The 15,597-nt window shown below is 41.0% G+C and overlaps 1 protein-coding gene across 1 annotated transcript in view; it reads left to right on the top strand.

The window, feature by feature from the left end:
• Positions 1 to 15,597, top strand: part of CCDC173 (coiled-coil domain containing 173) — a 57,462-nt gene that overhangs the window by 21,783 nt on the left and 20,082 nt on the right. The window contains exon 5 of the mRNA XM_010354430.2: positions 11,824 to 11,980. Coding sequence (XP_010352732.1) covers positions 11,824 to 11,980 — 157 coding nt within the window. The remainder of the gene's footprint in view (positions 1 to 11,823; positions 11,981 to 15,597) is intronic.

A 15,597-nucleotide genomic window follows, 5' to 3' on the forward strand; every position in this document is an offset into this window, starting at 1 on the left:
AACATTTGTACAAGTTAGGGACGAAGCCATTGGCAGAGGGAGGCAAGTATTTGACCAGTGTATCACTTGTGTTTGAGAAATCTCTTGTTATATTGCAGCTCAGAGGTAGCAGTCAGATTTCCAGCAAGCTACCTGGCAAGTGCTAACACCTTTACAGGCTGTCTATCCTCCTATAGCCTTTGTATCTAGGCTGTGTTTGGGCCACAGCATGTTTTTTGCTTGTAGTATTTGTCAGTAGGTTAGAGGTTCAAGCTGGTGTAGGATTTATTTTAGTTATTTCTTTGGCATATCTTCAGTGCAGTCTCGGAAATGTTCATCAAGCTTTGATGTCAGCATAAATTCCTTTACTTACTTCTCATGGTGGGCTTTGTCCTTGTGGATGGTGACCAAGTGTTACCTATCCTCACTGTACTCTCAACTGTTCTATTTTCCTTTGAGATGTCTTGAAAATTCAGTTATGTGGATAAGACTAATGGTATGGAATTTATATTGGTTGCATTGTGGGGAATTAAGAGAGGAAGGATGTTGTGATGGTTAATATTAGATGTCAACTTGATTGGATTGAAGGATGCCTAGATGGCTGGTAAAGTATCATTTCTGGGTGTGTCTGCGAGGGTGTCACCAGAGAAATTAGATGTTTGAGTCAGTGGTCTGGGAGAAGAAGACCCACCCTCAATGTGGGTGGGCACCATCCAGTCAGCTGCCAGCACAGCTAGAACAAAGCAGGCAGAAGAAGGTGGGCTAATCTTGCTTGCTGAGCCTTCTGGCTTCCTTCTTTATCGGTGCCAGATGCTTCCTTCTGCTTTTCCTGCCCTTGGACGTCAGATCCCAGGTTCTTCCATCATTAGACTCTGGGACTTGCACCAGTGGCTTGCTGGGGGCTCTCGGGCCTTTGGCCACAGACTGAAGGCTGCACTGTGAGCTTCCCTGGTTTTGAGGCTTTTGGACTCTGACTGAACACTGCTGGTTTCTCTCTTCCTCAGTTTGCAGACAGCCTATTGTGGGACTTCGCCTTGTAATAGTGTGAGCTAATTCTCCCAAATAAACTCACACATACACATACACCCTCTTGGTTCTGTTTCTCTGGAGAACCCCTGACTAATAGAGATATTCAACATGTGAACCTGGGTTGCCAATTTGTTTCCAAAGTCCTACAGCTTAAATTTAATAAGAAACATTCAAGTCTGTAATTGAAAACAACATAGGAAATTATAAATCTATTATTATATATTTGTTTAAGTATATGAGTTTACAAACTTATCACCAAGCTGTATTCTGTTGAATGTTTATTCGTGTATGGGTTTTATAGAATTCAGAATGCATGTTACTTTAAAATACTGTTAGGAATAGTGATGAACCTATAAAAAACCTCTTTAAACCAATAGAAATGGAATAATAGCACTGGCGTTTACCTGAGTTGGGAAGAGGAGCATGTAGCAGAAAAGAGATGCAAATGAGAATTCCTTTCCCCTTTCTTGACTAAGAGTTTATTCAGGAGCAAAATTTCAAAATAGGCTCTTTATTCATTCATTGGGATATTCCTTCCTTTATTCATTCATACAACATTTATTGAACAACCTCCATTTGCCAGTCACTATTCTAGTCATTGAGAATACAAAGATGAATATGATACAATCTTCTTAAGAAGTTCATGGCTGGGTGTGGTGGCTCATGCCTCCCAATCCCAGCACTTTGGGAGGCCAAGGTGGGTGGATCACTTGAGGTCAGGAGTTTGAGACCAGCCTGACCAACATGGTGAAACCCCATCTCTACTAAAAAAATACAAAATTAGCCAGGCATGGTGGTGCACACCTGTAATCCCAGCTACTCAGGAGGCTGAGGCAGGAGAATTGCTTGAACCTGGGAGGTGAAGGTTGCAATGAGCCGAGATTGTGCCAATGCACTCCAGCCTGGGGAACAAGAGCGAAACTCCATCTCAAAAAAAAAAAAAAGTTCAGAATCTGGGAGCAGAGAGCACAGAAATGGAACAAATAATTAGAATATAATGATAAATATTATTTTGGCAAATATGTGTAGAGGGTGTGTGGAAGCATGTAAAATGAGTATCTACTATTGCAAAGAATGAATAGTAATAAGCCACGCTAAGAGTGGGCTGTAGAGGTATTTTAAGCACAGGTAAAGGCCCAGGGTGGGATAGAATATGGTGGATTTGGAGAACTCCAAGTAGTCAAGATGGCTGTAGTATAAAAGACGAAAGATAAGGTTGGAGAGATAGGCTGGGATCAGCTCATGGTGTCTTTTATAGGTCCTGTGCCTTAAGGCCTGCCAGAATTTGGAAAGACTGTCTTCTTTGGGCAAAGACCATATTTTAATTATTTTTATCACAAAGAAATGGAAATTGCAGAATACCCAGGGGCAAGTCTCTTTTTGCGTGCCCTATTAATTGTATTACCAAGTGCTACATTGTGGTGATTTAAAATATTTCCACACATTCTTTGATACTCCTTCCTTCAGAGGATGGAGCCCAATTTATTTCCCTCTTAAGTGTGGCTATACATAGTAACTCATTTCCAAGAAATAGAATGTGTCAGAAATAATGGTGTGTGACATCTAAGCTTAGGATACTAAAGGCATTGTGGCTTTCTCCTTGCCGTCTCCCATGGATTGCTCATTGGGGAATCTAACTGCCGTGGTGTAAGGATACTCGAGCAGATCAATGGAGAGGTCCATGTGGCAAGGACCCGAGGTGTCCTGACACCAAATATGTGAAAGTGGATTCTCTAGCTTCCTTTAAGCCCTTGGATGACTGCTACTTCAACTGGCATCTTGACTACAACATTAGTTGAGAACCATCCAACTCACTCACTCTCAGGTTCATGACTCTCAGGAATGGTATGAGATAATAAGTGTTTATTGTTTTAAGCTGTTAAGTTTTAGAGTAATTAGTTATTCAGGAATAGAAAATTGAAACACATTGCACAGCTGCTGGCCCTGTGCCTGAAAGTGAAAATATTCACATACTTTCTAAACAATCTGTAAACTCCAGACCTGGGAAGCCTATGCTACTGTGGGGCTTTGACTAGTATAAGAGTCTTTGTGTGACTCATAGCCCAGTGGGTATGATGGGGATATGACAAATAAGATACCACAGTGACACCAAAATCCCAAAATAGAGGGATTTTGACCAGGAATCTTATACATAATTATTAAAAAGAAACTTAACACCACAGCTATAGACACTGTATAGGTCTTCTTTCTTCTATATATAGGTAAGCCTTTCTCTAGGAACAGACACATAGACTTTGCTTAAGAAAAAAACTCACGGCCGGGCGCAGTGGCTCAAGCCTGTAATCCCAGCACTTTGGGAGGCCGAGACGGGCGGATCACGAGGTCAGGAGATCGAGACCATCTTGGCGAACATGGTGAAACCTCGTCTCTACTAAAAAATACAAAAAACTAGCCGGGCGAGGTGGTGGGCACCTGTAGTCCCAGCTACTCGGGAGGCTGAGGCGGGAGAATGGCGTAAACCCGGGAGGCGGAGCTTGCAGTGAGCTGAGATCCGGCCACTGCACTCCAGCCTGGGCGACAGAGCGAGACTCCGTCTCAAAAAAAAAAAAAAAAAAGAAAGAAAAAAACTCACTAATTACTGTCTGTTAATCCCATCAGCTTCACACACAAAAAAAGAAAAAATGGTCATAGGATAGTTTGCACCACTTTTCCCTGGATAAAGATTATTTAGGGAAAGAGTAGAAAGAGAGAAGAGGGCTTAAGTGATCTCATCCGTTTTGCAGATGTAAGTACCATCCTAAATCTGATAGCGCTAGTCTAGACCATCCCTTTGAACCCCAGCTTCACATATCCAGCTGCCTCCATGGTATCTCCATTTTAATGTCTCATAGTATCTCAAACTTAAAATGTCTACACAGAATTATTGATTTCCAGTGGCATCTTTATCCAACCAGTTTTTCAAACCAGAAATCTAAGAATTCACCTTGATTCCTCATTTTTCTTTATCTTCCACATCAGATCTCTCAGCAATTCATTTTGATTTTTTTCTCCAAAATAAATCATGAATTTAGTTTATCATATAAGATGGCAAACTTAATTGAGGAATATTGTGTGTGTTCTGACTAGTTTATCATGTAGTCCAGGCCACCCTCATATATTCCATGGGTTATTGTATTAGACTCTTAATTGGCCTCACATTATTTATTTGTCAAATTCTTCTTTACTTATCATCCAGAGATATTTTATCAAGATGAAAATTGATCATATTATTATACTACCTTAAGCACTTCAATGGCTTTCCATTCAACTTAAAATAAAATGGAAATTTGACATTCCCTGCAAGGCCCTGTATGATCTGGCCTGCCTACTTCTCAACCTCCTTTCCTACCATTCTGTCCTCTTAGTTATGATGCCTCCATTACACTGATCTTCCAGGGCCTGGAGCATCTACCAAACCCTTGCTTGCCTCATGTTTTCTCTACTGTCTGCAATTTTACCCATCCATTCTTCATCTGTGGACCTCTTACCAGCTCAGAGAGGCCTTCCTGTCTCAGAGTTCAACTTCGTTGAAAGTTATCTAAGTACCTCAATTATTACTCTTTTACTTAGTCTCTTATTTTTTAAAAAACACTACAATTTGTAATTACATTGTCTATTTATAGGCATACCTTGTTTGATTGTGCTTTGCAGCTATTGTGTTTTTTTTTACAAATCGAAGGTTTGTGGCAACCCTGCATTGAGCGAATTTATCAGCACCATTTGTTCAGCAGCATGTCACTTTATGTCTCTGTGTCTCATTTTGGTAATTCTCGCAGTATTTCGAATTCCTCAATATTACTATATCTATTATGGTGATCTGTGATCAGTGATCTTTGATGTTACTATTGTAATGTTTTGAGGTGCCACGAACTGCACCCATATAAGATGGCAAACTTAATTGAGGAATATTGTGTGTGTTCTCACTGCTCTACCAAGCACTGTTCCCCTATCTCTGTCTCTTTCCTTGGGCCTCCTTATTCCCTGAGACACAACAATATTGAAATCAGGCCAATTAATAACCTTATAATGGCCTCTAAGTGTTCATATGAAAGGAAGAGGTGCACGCCTCTCACTTGAAGTCAAAAGCTAGAAATAATTAAGCTTAGTGAGGAAGACATGTGAAAAGCCAAAATAGGCTGAAAGTTGAGTCTCTTCCACCAAACAGCCAAGCTGTAAATGCAAAGGAAAAGTTCTGGAAAGAAATTAAAAGTGCTACTCTAGTGAGCACACAAATGATAAGAGAGCCAAACAGCCTTATTGCTGATATGGAGAAAATTCTAGTGGTTTGGATAGAAGCTCAAACCAGCCCTGACATTCCCTTAAGCCAAAGCCTAATCCAGAACAACGTCCTAACTCTCTTCAAGTCTGTGATGGCTGGAGAGGTACAGACACTGCAGAAGAAAAACTTGAAGCTAGCAGAAGTTGGTTCATGAGGTTTGAGGAAAGAAGCTGCCTCCATGACATAAATGTACAAGGTGAAGCATCAAGTGCTAATGTAAAAGCTGCAGCAAGTTATCCCGAAGATTTGGCTAAAATCAGTGATGAAGGTGGCCAGTGATTTCCAGTGTGGATGAAGCAGTCTTACATTGGAAGAAAATGCCATCTAGGACTTTCATAGCTAGAAGAGAAATCAATGCCTGGCTTCAAAGCTTCAAAGGGCAGACTGACTCACTTGTTAGCAGCTAATGTAGCTGGTGACTTTAAGTTGAAGCCAATGCTCATTTACCATTCTAAAAATCCTAGGACCCTTAAGAATTATGTTAAATCTTCTCTGCCTGGGCTCTGGAAATGGAACTACAAAGCTAAGATGACATCACATGTGTTTACAGCAAGGCTTACTGAATATTTTAAGCCCACTATTGACATCTACTGCTCAGAAAAAAATATTCCTTTCAAAATATTACTGACCATTGACAATGCACCTGGTCATTGTCAATGATCAGTAATAAGAGCTCTGATGGAGATACACAGGAGATTAATGTTGTTTTCATGGCTGTTAACATAACATCCATTCTGCAGCCCATGGATCAAGGAGTAATTTAGACTTTCAAGTCTTACTATTTTTTTTTTTTTTTTTTTTTGAGATGGAGTCTTGCTCGGTCGCCCGGGCTGGAGTGCGGTGGCGCAATCTTGGCTTACTGCAAGCTCCGCCTTCCGGGTTCTTGCCATTCTCCTGCCTCAGCCTCCCAAGTAGCTGGGACTACAGGCGCCCGCCACTACGCCCGGCTACTTTTTTTGTATTTTTAGTAGAGACAGGGTTTCATCGTGTTAGCCAGGATGGTCTCGATCTCCTGACCTTGTGATCTGCCCGTCTCGGCCTCCCAAAGTGCTGGGATTACAGGTGTGAGCCACCGCGCCTGGCCCAAGTCTTACTATTAAAGAAATGCATTTCAGAAGACTGTGGCTACCATAGATAATGATTCCTCTAATGGATCTGGGGAAAGTAAATTGAAAACCTTCTGGAAAGAATTCACCATTCCAGTTGCTATTAAGAACATTTGGGCCAGGTGCAGCGGCTCATGCCTGTAATTCCAGCACTTTGGGAGGCTGAGGTGGGTGGATCACCTGTGGTCAGGAGTTCGAGACCAGCCTGGCCAACATGGTCAAACCCTGTCTCTACTAAAAATACAAAAATTAGCCAGGCATGGTGGTGGGGCATCTGTAATCCCAACTGCTTGGGAGGCTGAGGCAGGAGAATCTCTTGAACTTGGGGGGCAGAGGTTGCAGTAAGCTGAGATTACGCCATTGCACTCCAGCCTGGGCAACAAGAGTGAAACTCCATCTCAAAAAAAAAAAAAAAAAAGAACATTTGTGATTCATGGAAGAAGGTTAAAATATCAACATTAATAAGAGTTTGGAAGAAGTTGATTTCAGCCTTCATGGATGACTTTCTCCCCATCTTCAGTGGAGAAAGTAACTGCAGATGTGGTGTCAATAGCAAGAGAACTAGAATTAGAAGTGGAGCCTGAAGATGTGAGTGAATTGCTGCAACCTCATGATAAAACTTGAATGGATGAGAAGCTGATTCTTACGGATGACAAAGAAAGTGGTTTCTTGAGATGGAATCTGCTGTGGGTGAAGAAGCTGTCAAAACCATTCAAATGACAGCAAAGGATTTAGGATATTATATAAACTTAGTTGATAAAGCAGCAGCAGGTCAAGAGGATTGACTCTAATTTTGAAAGAAGTCCTACTGTGGGTTAAATGCCATCCAACAGCATTACATACTACAGAGAAACCTTCTGAGAAGAGTCAATCAATATGGCAGACTTCATTGTTGTCTTATTTTTTTTTTCTGTTTTCTTTTCTTTTTCTCTTTTTTTTTTTGACAGAGTCTCGCTCTGTCGCTCAGGTTGGAGTGCAGTGGCGCGGTCTCGGCTCACTGCAAGCTCCGCCTCCTGGGTTCACTCCATTCTCCTGCCTCAGTCTCCCGAGTAGCTGGGACTACAGGCGCCTGCCACCACGCCCGGCTAATTTTTGTATTTTTAGTAGAGACGGGGTTTCACCGTGTTAGCCAGGATGGTCTCAATCTCCTGACCTCGTGATCTGCCCGCCTCGGCCTCCCAAAGTGCTGGGCTTACAGGCGTGAGTCACTGCGCCCAGCCCATTGTTGTCTTATTTTAAATAAATTGCCACAGCCACTTCAGCCTTCAAAAACCACCACCTTGATCAGTCAGCACCCATCAATGTCAAGGCAAGACCCTCTATTAGCAGAAAGATTCTGACTTCTTGAAGGCTGAGATGGTTGTTAGCATGTTTTAGCAATAAAGTATTTTTTAATTAAGGTGTATACATTTTCTAGACATGATGCTATTGTATACTTAATAGACTACAGTATAGTGTAAACATAACTTTTATATGCAATGGGAAACCAAAACATTTGAATGGCTTACTTTATTGAGATATTCATTTTATTGCAGCAGTTTGGAACCAAACCCACAATATCTCTGAGGTATGCCTGTACTTTGTTTGTTTTTGCTGGTCTCCCTCACTAGAATGTGAGCTTCTTGAGTGAGCCATGTCTGTTTTATCGTTTTAGTAGAAATCCAATAAATAATAGGTAAATGAATGAGAGGTCTAAGGATTAAAGAAGAGTTAGGTATAATTCTTAAGTCCCTAGCATAGGTAACTGAAAAGATGATGGTACTGTTCACCAAAATAAAGAAAAGAGACCAAAAGGGTCAGTTTAGAAGAGAAGGATGATGAATTTGGTTTTAGATGTAGAGAAGGTAAAGTACCTATGTAATAGCCAGGTGATGATGCCTAATGGGTTGTCTCTATAAGAATCAAGGTAGGCTGGGCATGGTGGCTCATGCCTATCATCCTAGCAGTTTGGGAGGTCAAGCGGGGAGGATCACTTGAGCCCAGGAGTTCAAAGACCATCCTGGGTAACATAGTGAGACCCCTGTGGAGTCCTAATTAGGGAAAAGTAGTCGGGCTGGTGGGAGCAAGGAAAAGCAAAAAGGAAGACGCAGATAAGCTACAAGCCTGCCTTTTTTCCTGGTTCAGGACACATAGCCCTTCTGCACAAATAATTCACAATCTTCCTGTGCTCAACTACCACCAGCCACCTGCAAGTAAGCTCACTGCAACCTTGGTGTTATCAGTACTGCATAAAGCCCTCCTCAGCATACAGCATAAACACTATCCTATAAAATCTCCAGCAAGCCTTGTTTCCTCACCGCCAGCCTCTCTCTTGCAGGCTGCTTATTGCCTCACTGGCAATGTATTTTTATACTTTTTCTAATAAAGCTGCCTTTCTTTATCTACAATTGTCTTGGCAAATTCTTTTACCCCCATGCTAATACCCAGATAGCCGTCCTTCCCCTGCAATAACTCTCTCTCTCTCTCTCAAAAAAAAAAAAAAAAAAAAAAAATAGCTGGAATTAGCTGGGTGTGGTGGTACACACTTGTAGTTCCAGCTTGGGAGGCTGAGGCCGAAGGATCACTTGAACCCAGGAGTTTGAGGTTGCAGTGAGCTATGATTGCGACACTACACTCCAGCCTGGATGCAAGAGTGAGACCCTGTCTCTAAAAACAATTTTTAAAAATGAAAGAATCAAACTTGTCTATTGTAATAGAGAGAGAGAGAGAGAACTCAGTTTGGATGTTTGACTACTGACTTCGTTTTTAGGCCTCACTCTCACTTCCCTTTTGGCCCTACATCTGTACAGGCTGATAAGAAGGGTCCTGGAACTCTCCTCCTCCTCTTTTGGCACCAGTACTTAATTTAAATCCCTCCTGCTCAGACACTTTTCCTCAGTCCCACCTCTTAGCCATAATAAAGGCCCCAAACCCACTCCCTCTGCTTTGTCCAAAGCAATCAAGACCTACTTGTGCCTGCCCACCTCTTCCCAAGAGTCCCTCATGTGAGTAATACTTTCTACCAAGTTTTCTTGGGATGTAATGTCATCAGTCTGGACATCTGAACCAAATTTTGGGTAGTGGTCTTTCCTGCTTTTACAGGAGAACTGTGCAACATCTATGTAAGCCCAAGAATCAGATCTGTGCTAGATAAGTACAGATTTGGAACCTTCAGAATGTGAATCAAGGATAGCAAGGAGCTGACTCAAAGAGAGCAAGGCGTTGACATATTCAGCTCTGATTTCCTGGTAGTGGCTGCCCAATGCATTGTTTGAGAAGGACCAAGGATCAGCAGGAAAGAGTTTTGTGTTGGTTGCTGACATCTGCTTTGGGAATGGGAGTTGGAAGTAATGATATGAATGTTATGTATTTCTTCCTTGAACTAGAGGATCTCAAATTTACTTCAGCAAGTTAACTTTGCATTAAGCCAAATTAATGGCATATAGATGACAAGTCTATTCAAACTACCCAAACTAAGGAGAAAGTCTCTTTTGACAGCTAATTAAATTTTTAATTATTGTAAATTATTGTGTAAGTCACTGGCAATATATTATATTTTAACTGACATTAGAGACATTTTTGTTATTCTTAGAATAGGTAATTTTTTTGCTGAAATGACAAATTATCCAATGGATGCATAGTTATAATGTTAGTAATTTCCAGATTTGCTAAGAAATGCTAAAGTTGAAAAACTTTAAAGTATCTTGTTTTCCCTTAAAAGTAGCAATTTAAAAATTTCAAAAGCTTCTGTTTTTAGAATTGGATAAATCTCTTTTTATAATGTTCTTCAAATCTTTCTTTTTTTTGAGACAGAGTCTTGCTCTCACCCAGGCCAGAGTGCAGTGGCGTGATCTCAGCTCTCTGCAACCTCTGCCACCTAGGTTCAAGCGATATCCTGCCTCAGCCTCCCAAGTAACTGGGTCTACAGGTAGGCACCACCACATCTGGCTAAATTTTTTTTTTTTTTTTTTTTTAAGTAGAGATGGGGTTTCATTATGTTGGCCAGGCTGGTCTCAAACTCCTGACCTCAGGTGATCTGCCCACCTTGGCCTCCCAAAGTGCTGGGATTACAGCGTGAGCCACCACGCCCAGCCTTGGGTTTTGTTTTATTTAGGGCAATCATAAACCTGGTTTAGCATTGACCAACAATGATCTTTTTCTTACCTCCTCCTAAAGAGAGTGACTCTGACTCTAAAGCTTATTATTCTGCACAGATGAATCAAATAGGAATCTCCTGTCCTGAATTGGCTTAATGGTAACAAAGTAAACTTGCTGGCTCACTTAACTGTATAGTCCTCCATGGCATAGGGGAAGGGAATTTTCCCTTCTCTAAAGCTGAGTGAGGGGACTCCAGTAAAAAATGTTTTCTCGATTGGGTGCATATGAAAGAAAGGTTGGCTGGGTACATTGGCTCATGCCTGTAATCCCAACACTTTGGGAGGCTGAGGCGGGAGGATTGCTTCAGGCCAGGAGTTTGAGACCAGCCTGGGCAACATAGCAAGACCCCATTTCTATAGAAGAAAATTTTTTAAAGAAAGAAAGGTTTATTCCTCAGTCATTCATCTATTTAGGTGGGTTGTCGACCTACCCTGTGCCTACCTTTTCAGGAAAGAGAGAGAGAGAGAGAGAGAGGGCAGATAGAGTAGTGAGAAAGCCTGTATATTGTTGATTGGCTAACAAGGATGCATGGATTTTCCATGGGCAAGGAGACAACTTGGACTTGCGCTGTCTTGCCAGTATGCAGAGGTTTGGCTGCCGGATGAGGGGCCTTTGAGACCTGGAGTCTTTAATAAACTACTTAGAGTGGGAGCTCCTGGTAGCGATGGTGGTAGGGTTTAGGGGTGAGTTGAAGAGATGGAGCTGGAGCTAAATCACTCAGATCAGGGCTCTGCAGTGAGGAGGACCCTCAGGGATCTCTGAGGAACTCACACATAAGTTCGGAAAGACAACCAGGGAGGCTCACCACTCAGAAGAAATTATCAGCTAGTCAGTATTGGCTACAGAAAGAATTACAACACAAGTGGTCAGTTGAGTAAGGAGACTGTTCTTCCTCTCATTCCATCAAACTGCATTCCTTGAGAGGCTAGGCCCACAGCTTATGTAGCATCATCTAGGGCTGAAGTTGGGAAGCACTAGGGATTAGGAACCTTTCTGTAAAATAATGTCACCATTACTCTCATCCCATTAACTGGTTCTTTCTAAAGGAAAAGAACTTACTTGGGTGAATAATGAAATAAATTTTGAGGCAAGGAAAGTATTGCCAATTCTAGGTTAACCAAGATTGGATTAGTTTTAATCACTGCTGTTTAATGTCTGTTCTTTTCCCCCAAAGAAATTCACAAGTTCTTCCTTGCAGCTTCAGTTCATTCCAGGTTGGAACTGAATTCATTTCTTAAAAATATAGCCTATTTTTCTGCTTTGTTCTCAATTATAATTATGTTTTTGCTTTAGAATAAAGGAACATGAGGAAGAAGAAGAAAGAAGGAAAAAGCATGAAGAAAAAGATGCCGAAGAAATAAAGCGCCAGAATGCATTGTATGAAATTGAAATGAGAAAAAAACTAGAAAAGAAAAGAGAAGAGATGCATGAAAGCAGGAGACGGTTTCTTGTAAGTTGAAAGTGCAAAAGTTCCAAAAAAGGTTCAAAGTCAAATGCCCAACTTTTAAAATTGATACATAATATATTTATACATGTTTATAGAGTACATGTAGTGTTTTGATCCAGACGTATGTTATGTAATGATCAAATAAGGGAATTTAGGTTATCTGTCACCTTGAACATTTATCATTTCTTTGTGTTGGGAACATTTCAAATCTTCTAGTTATTTTGAAATGTACAATATATTGTTGTTAACTATAGTCCCCCCACTATGCTATCAAACACTAAAACTTATTCCTTATATCTAAAAGTTTGTACATCCCCACTGTGTCTCCACATCCTTACCAGCTTCTGATAGAATAACTGTCATTCTAGTCCCTGCCTCCACTAGATCACTTTTTAGCTCACACATAATGAGTGAGAACATAGTATATTTGTCTTTCTGTGCCTGCAAATGCCTAACTTTTAATATTAAAAAAAAAGTGGAATAGAAAAGGAGTTGCTATTAAGTTGGGTTTCTAAGGGAATGTATACTTTTGGGATAGCTATATTTGCTGTGGTTTTATATGCATGTGCTCTCATGCACGAACAAGAAAGAGAGAAGAGAAAATGATATTTTAAAACAATGAATTTATTTTCTTTCTTTTTTTTTTTTTTTTTTTGAGACAGAGTGTCGCTCTGTCGCCTGGGCTGGAGTGCAGTGGCATGATCTCAGCTCACTGCAAGCTCCGCCTCCCGGGTTCACGCCATTCTCCTGCCTCAGCCTCCCGAGTAGCTGGGACTACAGGCGCCGCCACCTCGCCCGGCTAGTTTTTTTTTTTTTTGTATTTTTAGTAGAGACGGGGTTTCACCATGTTAGCCAGGATGGTCTCGATCTCCTGACCTCGTGATCCGCCCGTCTCGGCCTCCCAAAGTACTGGGATTACAGGCTTGAGCCACCGCGCCCGGCTATGAATTTCTTTTCTTCAGAGTTGTGAGGAATGAATGGGGTGATTTATGTTTGGGGTCTGTTGTGCCATTAATATGTGCTCCACAAACGTTAATATTTTTGTCGCAGTTCACCACAGGGGCATGTTTGGAGGGTCTCCTAATCCTAGTGTCACTGCCCTCTAGTTCCAGGCCTAGGGCTTTCCCTAGCACTGCTGAGGAGCCTTCTGTGCAGGTCAGCCCCTCGAGGGCAGAGGAGAGGGGCTGAGTGCTTGGAGGTTCAAGAGGAGGATAAAAGAATAAGGATAGCCAGGCGCGGTGGCTCAAGCCTGTAATCCCAGCACTTTGGGAGGCCGAGACGGGCGGATCACGAGGTCAGGAGATCGAGACCATCCTGGCTAATATGGTGAAACCCCGTCTCTACTAAAAAATACAAAAAACTAGCCGGGTGAGGTGGCGGGCCCCTGTAGTCCCAGCTACTCGGGAGGCTGAGGCAGGAGAATGGCGTGAACCCGGGAGGCGGAGCTTGCAGTGAGCTGAGATCCGGCCACTGCACTCCAGCCTGGGCGACAGAGCGAGACTCCGTCTCAAAAAAAAAAAAAAAAAAAAAAAAGAACTAGAAAAGCAAGAGCAAACCAAACCCCAAATCCCAAGACACAACCCAAGTGCAAAATTAGTAGAAGAAAATAAATAATAAAGATCAGAGCAGAAATAAATGAAATTGAAGCAAAAAACAAAAACAAAATAAAACGAAAGAGCAATGAAATGAAAAGTTGGTGGTTTTGTTTTGTTTTGTTTTTGAGACGGAGTCTTGCTGTGTCTACCAGGTTGGAGTGCGGTGGTGTGATCTCAGCTCACTGCAACCTCCGCCTCTTGGGTTCAAGCGATTCTTCTGCCTCAGCCTCCTGAGTAGCTGGGATTACAGGCACACACCATCATGCTCAGCTAATTTTTCTATTTTTTTAGTAGAGACAAGATTTCACCATGTTGGCCAGGCTGGTCTTGAACTCCTGACCTCGTGATCTGCTTGCCTAGGCCTCCCAAAGTACTGGGATCACAGGCATGAGCCACCACAAAAAAAAGTTGTTTTTTTTTTTTTAAAGATAAACAAAATTTACAAACCTCTAGCCAGATTAACTAAGAAAAAGAGAAGACCTGAATGAAAAAACTCAGAGATGAAAAATGAAACATTACAGCTGATGCTGCAGAAATTCAAAGGATCATTAGAGGCTACTACGAGCAACTATATGTCAATAAATTGGACAATCAAGAATACATGGGTAAGTTCCTAGACACATACAACCTTCCGAGATTGAACCATGAAGATATCCAAAACCTGAACAGACTAATAACAAGGGATGAGATTGAAGCCATAATAAAAAGTCTTCCAGTAAAGAAAAGCCTGGGACCCAATGGCTTCACTGCTGTATTCTACCAAACCTCCAAAGAAGGACTAATGCCAATCCTACTCAGATTATTCTGAGAAATAGAGGAAGAATACTTTCACACTTAAAACATACTTTTAAAAGGAATACTTTCACACTCATTCTGTGATGCCAGTATTACCCTGATACCAAAACCAGACAAAGACACATCAAAAAAAGAATACTACAGGCCATTGTCTCTGATGAATGTTGATACAAAAATCCTCAACAAAATACTAGCAAACTGAATTCAACAATACATTAGTAAGATAATTCATCATGACAAAGTGGGATTTATCCCTGGGATGCAAGGATGGTTCAACATATGGAAATCAATGTGTGATATATAAATAGAATGAAGGACAAAACCAAATGATCATTTCAATTGATGCTGAAAAAGCATTTGAAAAAATTCAAAAGTCTTTCATGATAAAAATCCCCACAAAACTGGGGATAGAAGGAACATACTTCAACATAATTAAAGGCATATATGACAGACCCACAGCTAGAACCATACTGAATGGGGAAAATTTGAAAGCCTTTTCTGTATGATCTGGAGCACAACAAGGATGTCCAGTGTCACCACTGTTATTCAACAATGTACTGAAAGTCCTAGCTAAAGCATTCAGACAAGAGAATGAAACAAAAGGCATCCAAAATAGAAAGTAAGAAGTCAAATTATCCATTTGCAGATGACATGATCTTATATTTGGAAGGCCCTAAAGACTGTTCCCAAAATGTATTAGAGCTGATGAGCAAATTCAGTAAAGTTGCAGGACACAAAATCAACAGATAAAAATCAGTAACATTTCTGTATCCCAACAGCAAACAATCTGAAAAAGAAATCAAGAAAGTAATCCCATTTACACAGCTACAAATAAAATAAAATGCCTAGGAATTAATCAAAGAAGTGAAAGATCTCCACCATGAAAACTATAAAACACTGATGCAAGAAATTGAAGAAGACACAAAAAATGGAAAGATATTCCATGTTCATGGATTGGAAGAATCTATACTATTCAAATGTTCATACTACTGAAAGCAAACTACAGAGTCAGTGCAATCCCTGTCAAAATACCAATGACATTCTTCACAGAAATAGAAAAAAAAACAATCCTAAAGTTTGTATGGAACCACAAAAGACCCAGAATAGCTAAAGCTATCCTGAGCAAAAGAGTTAAACTGGAGGAACCACATTGCCTGACTTCAAATTATACTACAGAGATATAGTAGCCAAAACACCATGGTACCAGCATGAGAAAAGATACACAGACCA

This window comes from Rhinopithecus roxellana, chromosome 14, assembly GCF_007565055.1.
Source record: "Rhinopithecus roxellana isolate Shanxi Qingling chromosome 14, ASM756505v1, whole genome shotgun sequence".
Classification (NCBI taxonomy): domain Eukaryota; kingdom Metazoa; phylum Chordata; class Mammalia; order Primates; family Cercopithecidae; genus Rhinopithecus; species Rhinopithecus roxellana.